At 45.0% G+C, this 8,525-nt stretch overlaps 1 protein-coding gene across 2 annotated transcripts in view; it reads left to right on the top strand.

Annotated features, from left to right (window-relative positions):
- The first annotated feature begins 7,971 nt into the window (after positions 1 to 7,971).
- GOSR1 (golgi SNAP receptor complex member 1) overlaps positions 7,972 to 8,525 on the top strand; it is a 322,620-nt gene continuing 322,066 nt past the window's right edge. For both annotated transcript variants that reach the window (XM_053706135.1, XM_053706134.1), the window contains exon 1: positions 7,972 to 8,042. In XM_053706135.1, the coding sequence (XP_053562110.1) occupies positions 8,012 to 8,042 (31 nt within the window). In that variant the 5' untranslated portion in view covers positions 7,972 to 8,011. The remainder of the gene's footprint in view (positions 8,043 to 8,525) is intronic.

The raw sequence follows: 8,525 nt of genomic DNA, 5'->3' as shown, positions 1-8,525 counted from the left end.
CGTTGTCTTTGACAAGACAAAGAAAGTTTGGTTTAAATATGTAACAGAAAGACTTGGTGGGCAGAACTGCCCTGGGGACCAAAGTAGTTCTCCACATATCTAAAGGAACTTGATAATAAGTTAGATATTGTGTGTAATTCTTTTCATGTCCCATTTTCTTTTTAAAGAATTGTAGCTTTGCAATTGTATGTTATTTTGAATGTCTTTATAATTTTGCACTGTGTAACCTGTATTGATATTTTGTTATTAAACACGTAGAAAATCTAATTCTGTCTTTTGGGCTCTAATATCCAAATTCACACTCCTGTTGAGACAAGGTTAAAGGCACGTTACCGAATTGTTAAATAGTGTGAGTTTTTAGGGGTTCCCCAAAACTCCTTTAAATTTAAAAGTTTTGGTGAAGGCAGAAGGGAAATTGTTAATTAGAGCAGTGTGGACAAGATTTGGGGGCTAATGAGGTGTCCGTTTTAAGGTCCTTTTGCAGAGTTGCAAGGATAAGGGAACCAGAGCTGTGTATCATTAACCCCTTCATGCCCACACCCCTCTATTGTGACGTTGAGAAGGTTTGATTCGTCAGAGGGGTCTACTTGTACGAATGGCTTGTATAATTAGACAAATAAGAGGATGACGGCCCACCAGAAAAGCCGAAAAGGGTATGGCTATCAAATTAGAAAAACACTGAAGGAGTTATAAGCCAAAGATGAATTATATAAAGAGGACAGAACATTTGTGACTTGAGTTACAGGAGCCAAACAGGGATTCAGATCCCTTTCCAACCACCAGACATTCCATGTCGTCAGGAGAATTAGTTGGATGGTGAAAATTGTAGACGCATAACAAGGTTGACCCAAGCTATTTAAAAATGTATCTTTTACAGCACTTGACTTCATAGTGTAAATCATCTAAAGGTTCACTATCAGAAGAGTTAGAAGTTTCAGAATTGAATGCACTTACTGAAACATAATCCAAGTCTATTGGTTCATGCGTGTCATGATGATGGGGTACTGTTTTTTAGATTTTTGAGTTGGTTCATATTGAGATTCTTGTTTAAATTGAGAGAACGTCAGAAATCCATAACTTTCGCCTCTAAGAGAGTCTGGTTCTCCATGTCGTTATTCTGAGACATGGACAGTCAGGGGAAAATACTTTTCCATCTAAAGGGTAGGAGAGTCCACGGCTTCATTCATTACTTGTGGGAATTAAGAACCTGGCCACCAGCTGGAGGCAAAGACACCCCAGCCAAAGGCTTAAATACCTCCCCCACTTCCCTCATCCCCCAGTCATTCTTTGCCTTTTGTCACAGGAGGTTGGCAGAGAAGTGTCGGAAGATTCGGAGTAGTTTCTTATGGAGGTTAGTACTCTTCGGAATGGCACTGGAGTTTTAAGTAGTCCTGTCAGCCTCTTAGTGAGAGCTTGGGTGAAAGTTAGAGTCCGGAGACGCAGGGAGAGTCTTTCAGCGAAACCATCCCGACTCATTTTAACAGCTCCATAAGCAATCAGCGTTGACGAGTTTCGCTGCCTGCTTTCTACACTCAAGTCCATGTCAGGAGCGATGTTACTACACTGTCACACTTGAGAGGCTGTGTTCCTGTTCCACAGCATAGATTCTGGTAAGATCGTTTCATTTTTTATACACATAATGATAACGCAGTAGATAGGGTCACAGTGTGATACCTTTTATCTTTATAGAATCAAGGGTTAATATCCATGGTAGGGGATTATTGAACAGGGGGGGTTCTGTACGTAATATTGATTATTGTGTCATTGCTGCGATATGTGTGAGATGAGGCTCTGGCAATGGGTGGACTTTGTTTCATTTCCGGGAGTATTTGCACGGCCAATTTGGCACATTTTTCTCTCTAGTGCAGGGGCGTTCCTGTGAGGCATCCTTCTGGCCAGGTGTGGCCTATTGAACTTCCTCTGCTTAACCGGCTGTTGCAGGAGATGGAACGATTTCTGTGGCCCGGGTCATAGGAGGTGGTAAGTGCCCCGGGCATTGGAGGTTATAAAGGTGCCATCTTTTATATATTATATCTAGTCCGCATTAAAGTCGCAAGCTCTGGAGGACTCTGACGCGTTAGAGGGTACTCCCTCTTTAACAAAGTCTCATAGCTGTGTTTGTTGCGAAGAGGTTCTGATAGATCCGCCTGCTCAACTATGTTCCACATGCCTTGATAAAGTTACGACATCCAGAAAGTTTAGGATGTCTAGTACTACTGAGCCGTCCACCTCTGAGGGTTCCCCGCCTCGTGAGCTACATTCATCTCTGATTACACATGCAGCGCCCCAGGGTATGATAATTTCTCCTACGGGAGAGATCCGTTGGCTGACAGATTTTGCGGATCAACTGCAAACGGCGGTGTCTAAGGTCGGAGTCTATGTCATCTAAAGCTCCGACTGTGGAGGAACCTGACTTTAGGTTTAGGATGGAAAATTTGCGTTTTTTGCTGAAGCAAGTGCTTGCTACTCTCAAGGTTCCGGAACCAAAACTACCGGAGGAACCTTCGATTCCTAAGCTTGATAAAGTATATGAAGACAGGGTGGTGTCTCAGACGTTCCCGGTTCCTGTTAAGATGGCTAACATTATTAAGAATGAATGGGAGAGATTAGGTTCTTCCTTTTCCCCTTCTTCTTTTAAGAAGCTGTTCCCCATCCCGGACTCTCAGCTCGAGCTATGGGGGACTGTCCCTAAGGTGGATGGTGCTATCTCTACGCTTACGAAGCGGTCAACGTTTCCTCTTGAGGATAGTTTGTTGTTTAAAGAGTAATCAATACAATCCGTTATCGGCACCTGTAACAATCCCAAGTCCACTGCACTATAGACAACTTTATGTATGTAACCGGACCCGTGGCGTCCGTAACTTCACCACTCACCTCACACCATGGACCGGTCCTAGCGGCAAAGATCCTCCAAGGGGCGACCTGTCTGTATGATATCCACAGAGTGTCTTGTCACTGTGGGTAAAAACCTCCACCAGTGCCGTCTATGAAACGGGAATTACAAGCGTCCTGCTCCACTCTGTTACCATCGAGCCTCAATCTCGCTCAGCGTCTGACGTCACCCGATCCTGCCTCCCGTATACTCGTCCACCTGTTACCGTGAGAGGTGAGTGGGCTTGTGTATGCAGGGGTCTCCTTCGTGTTTTCCGTGCAGTATCCTTTGTTTCAATCAATGTAACAATAACAAAAAGTAGGATGCACTGGATACAGATGAAGTTTCAGATAGCTTTATTCGAAGAAACATTAAAAGCTCATCATTGCAATAATGACAATGCGAATCCCTAGATACATGAGTGGTATGTGTTCCACCCCAAGGACTGCTTGCTGATGCGTTTCAGCTCCAAGGGCCGTAATCGTAGCTACGATTACGGCCCTTGGAGCCGAAACGCGTCAGCAAGCAGTCCTTGGGGTGGAACACATACCACTCATGTATCTAGGGATTCGCATTGTCATTATTGCAATGATGAGCTTTTAATGTTTCTTCGAATAAAGCTATCTGTTATTGTTGTTTAAAGAGCCCATGGATAAGAAGTTAGAAAACATGTTAAGAAAAATGTTTCAACACACAGGGTTTGTATTTCATCCAGGCCGCGGCGGTAGCGGTGGTAGCTGCGGTAGCCGGAGCTGCGACATATTGGTGCGAATCTCTGTCGGACATGATTGAGAGGGAGACTCCCCTCAACGAGATACAGGATAGAATTAAGGCCTTGAGGGTCGCTAATTCTTTTATTTGTGATGCCAATATGCAAATTATTCGCCTGAATGCTAAGGTAACAGGTTTTTCCATACTAGCCTGCAGGGCTCTGTAGCTAAAGTCGTGGTCTACGGACCTGACCTCTAAGTCTAAACTACTATCCCTTCCCTTTCAGGGAAAGATCCTGTTGGGTCCAGGATTGAACTCGATCATATCCACGGTTAGGGGAGGCAAGGATGCTTTCCTACCACAGGATAAGAAGGTTAAGCCTATTTCGTCCCTTTCTTGCGGACAAGGCCCAACGCCAGCAGCCCGCCGCAAAAGCAGATCAATCCAAGGGCACTTGGAAGCCAGCTCAGTCTTGGAATAATTCCAAGCAGAACAAGAAGCTCGCAGACAAAGTCGGCATTAAGGGGTGGCCCCCGACCAGTCACCGGACCAAGTAGGGGGCAAATTATCTCTCTTCTCAGAAGCCTGGTTGCAGGATGTTCAGGGCCCTTGGGTTCTGGAGGTTATCGCCCAGGGATACAGGATAGGGTTCAGATCTCATCCACCTATGGGCAGATTCCTCCTGTCAAATCTATCTTCCAGACCAGAAAAAAGAGACGCCTTTCTATAATGTGTGAGGGATCTCTCTTCTCTCTGAGGTATTGTACCAGTACCCCCAGCAGAAAAGGGTTTAGGGTACTATTTAAACCTTTTTGTGGTCCCAAAGAAGGAGAGCACGTTGCGTCCGATTCTAGACCTAAAATGTTAAAACAAGTTTCTGGCTGTTCCATCGTTCAAAATGGAAATGATCAGATCTATTCTGCCCCTAGTTCATGACAACAATAGACTTGAAGGATGCCTACCATCATGTGCCAATCCACAGGGATCACTTCAGGTTCCTGACACTTGCGCTTCTGGACCAACATTTCCAGTTTGTGGCCCTCCCCATTGGTCTGGAGAAGGCCTAGAGAGTCTTCACAAAGGTTCTGGGGGTGCTACTTACAGTAGCCAGATCCAGAGGCATTGCTGTGGCGCCCTATCTGGATGATATATCCTAGTCCAAGCGCTGTCGTTCAGTCTCGCAGAGGATCACTCGAGGGCTCTTCTTCTTTTGCTCCAATCTCACGGTTGGAAGATAAACTCAGGAAAGAGCTCCCTGATTCCCAGCAATAGGGTGGAGTTCCTGGGAAGGATAATGGATTCTATATCCATGAGGATATTTCTCACAGATCAGCGATGCAGGAAGATTGGGTCCACCTGTCTTGCCCTTCAGTCCTCCTCCAGTCCCTCTGTGGCTCAGAGTATGGAGGGGATCGGGCTCATGGTGTTCAGCATTGATGTCATTCCATTCGCCAGGTTCCATCTAAGACCTCTTCAGTTGTGCATGTTGAGACAGTGGAACGGTGATGATACAGACCTATCCCAACAGATTTCTCTGGATGATCGGACGAGGGACTCCCTCTCTTGGTGGATCCGTCCGGAAGTCTCTCCTCCCGATCAATATTCTGGAACTTTGAGCAATCTACAATGCTCTGAAGGCGTGGCCTCCTCTGGGGTCGTTCAGCTTCATCAGGTTAAAGACAGATAACATTACCTCGGTGGCTTACATCAACCATCGGGGGGGGGGGGGGGGTGAGAAGCTCCCTAGCAATGAGGGAGGTTTCTTGGATATTGGATTGGGCAGAGTCCCACAGCTGTTCGCTCTCAGCAATCCACATTCCGGGTGTGGACAACTAGAAAGCGGATTTTCTCAGCAGGCAATCCTTCCATCTAGGGGAATGGTCTCTCCATCCCGAGGTGTTTGTGGAGATTTGTTACAGATGGGGGACGCCGGAGATATATCTCATGGCGTACAGACTCAATTGCAAGCTACCCAGATACGGGTCGTGGTCCAGGGATCCCCAGGCAGAGCTGATAGATGCCTTAACGGTGCCTTGGGGGTTCAACCTGGTTTACATTTTTCCACCGTTACCACTTCTAGCTCGTGTAGTGGCCCGCATCAAGCAGGAGCAAGCTTCGGCTATTTTGATTGCTCCGTTGTGGCCGCGGAGGACTTGGTTTGAGGATCTGGTGGGGATGTCATCTTCTCCTCCATGGAGGTTACCCAGTCGCAGGGATCTATTGATACAGGGTCCCTTTCAACATCAAAATCTAGATTCTCTGAGGCTGACTGAGTAGAGATTGAACGCTTAGTCTTGGCCAGGAGAGGGTTTTCTGAGAGAGTGATTGATACTCTCGTCTAGGCCAGGAAGCCGGTCACTCATTGCATCTATCATAAGGTGTGGAGGACTTACTTGATTTGGTGTGAGAAGCATGGATATCCTTGGCACAAGGTTAAGGTATCCAGGATTCTGGCCTTTCTCCAGGATGGACTGGAAAAGGGGCTTGCTGCCAGTTTCTTGAAGGGACAGATTTCGGCATAATCTGTTTTGTTGCACAAGAGGCTTGCTGAGCTTCCGGATATTAGTCTTTTGTTCCGGCCCTGTCTAGAATCAGGCATGTTTTTAGGCAGTCCGCTCCTCCTTGGAGCTTGAACTTGGTTCTGAGAGTGTTGCAGAGGGTTCCGTTTGAACCTATGCACTCTATTGACATTAAGATTCTTTCCTGGAAAGTTCTCTTTCTGTTGGCTATTGCATCGGCTCGCAGAGTCTCTGATTCGCTTAGCCTATGAGACAGCGGGACATAAGCCTCCTCAGAGGATCACGGCTCATTCGACTAGAGCTGTGGCTTCGTCTTGGGAATTCAAGATTGAGGCCTCTATGGAGCAGATTTGTAAGGCGGCTACCTGGTCCTCCTTACATACCTTTACAAATCTTTACAAATTTGATGTTATTTGCTTCGGCAGAAGCAGTTTTTGGTAGAAAGGTTTTACAGGCTGTGGTGCCCTCAGATTAGGGTCCACCTTCCTTTTTGCCTTCCCTTTTTTCATTCAGTGTCCTCTAGAGCTTGGGTATTTGTTTCCACAAGTAATGAATGAAGCCGTTAACTCTCCTACCCTTTAGAAGGAAAACATAAATTATGCTTACCTGATAATTCTATTTCCATCGTGGGGAGGAGAGTCCACGGCTCCCGCCTGTGGCTCCGTGGGCGGACCTAAATTTAGTCTTTGTTCTTCTGGCACTATTTATACCCTATTTCTCCTACTGTTCCTTGTTCCCTCTGCAGAATGACTGGGGGATGAGGGAAGTGGGGGGAGGTATTTAAGCCTTTGGCTGGGGTGTCTTTGCCTCCTCCTGGTGGCCAGGTTCTGTATTTCCCACAAGTAATGAATGAAGCCATGGACTCTCCTCCCCACGATGGAAATAAAATTATCAGGCAAGCATAATTTATGTTTTTTTTAAATATATGAGTAATATAATGGGAAAAAATGAATTTAGGGTAAAGTGAGCATTGTAAGGGAAATGGTGAGAGGAGAAAATACCAATCTGAAGAAGGGTATCTCACTCACAACTGTTTACTTGGAAATGGAGGAGATAGCCGAGTTGAGAAGGATGGAGGGACATAGTGAGTAGGCGCAAGATGGGGGTTAACAAATTGTTTGCAGAGAGACTTAGATAAAAGGAAGCTCTGTATAAACAGAATAGCTGCAGCGAAGATTAATTGATATAAAGCCGAAAAAAAGATAAAACGACTGGAGAAGGAATGGAAAAAAAAACTGAAATAAAAAAAGCATAAAATGATTGAAATTTAATAGAAGACTAATAAATGGGTATAACTGAAGAAAAAGAATCAGGAAAAAACATTTTGGTGGTGTATTTGCCTCTAATCTTTATAAAGACATTCAGGGATCCTATTGGTCAGTCTCATCTGGTGAGTTTCTCACTATTAGTTTTACATCTGTCCGTTTTTATTCATTTATCATGCTGCTGCTTATATTGCTTTTAATGGATGCAATTTGAGCAGTAAAAGAAAGTTATGCAAAATATGAGTCTTTTTGTAATAAAATCCAACATTTAACCAATTTGCTGTCAGCACCCAGGTCTGATAGGGTATGTGGCTGAGAGAGGCAGCAAAAAGTGTTATAATGTTATCCCAAGAGCAATATTCTAATTGTTATCTTATAAGAGTTCTGTTGAAGGCATTTTAGCAGCAGTATTTTTTTTCCTGAAAAGTTGCCATGTATATATTGCACTGTGAGACAAATCCGTGTTACCTGCGCCCTAACCAATAGAGTACACACACTTTGTAAACTGCAGCTTTCTAAGACACCTGCTAGTGTCGCTGTTTGGAGCGCACCAAAGTCTGTGCTCTTTCGCCTGTCACTGGGTCTGTCTGGTGTCTCCTCTCTATCCGCCACTTGCTGGACTGGATGACGTTGGAACAACAAATATGGCAGCGGGAAGCAGTAACTACTGGGAAGGTGAGAACCGGATTCCGAGACCGGATTCACCGGGTGGGGAGAAGCGAGCTAAGGAAGGCAATTGGGCTGCTTCTAGTAATTGATGTTTTAGGCTGACTTACGACGCAACAAACACATGTAACGAAGGTCCGGAATTGTGAAGATGTACAGTTCTACAAGCTGTTTGAAAACTGCCCCCGGGGGTAATTGTTAGGGACACACAACCATTGTATGGACTCCACGTTACCCTGTCCACCATCTCTGTAAATAGTGCAGAGTCACTATATCAGCATAGGCACTGTCTGCTGGTGGATATGTACTGAAATAAATAACCCAGCTAAGCAGTTACACTTTTATGTATGATTCTTTGTGATAAAAACAACCTTACTTATAACCCAGCACTATCTGTGAGACACTCTGTGTTGTGTTTGTATATGTGTGTGTGTGTGTGTATATATATATATATATATATATATATATATATCTTACCCACATACACATCCT

This window comes from Bombina bombina, chromosome 3 (genome assembly GCF_027579735.1).
Source record: "Bombina bombina isolate aBomBom1 chromosome 3, aBomBom1.pri, whole genome shotgun sequence".
Taxonomy (NCBI): Eukaryota; Metazoa; Chordata; class Amphibia; order Anura; family Bombinatoridae; genus Bombina; species Bombina bombina.
Note: the sequence above shows the minus strand (reverse complement) of the source record. Positions and strands in the feature narration are given on the sequence as shown.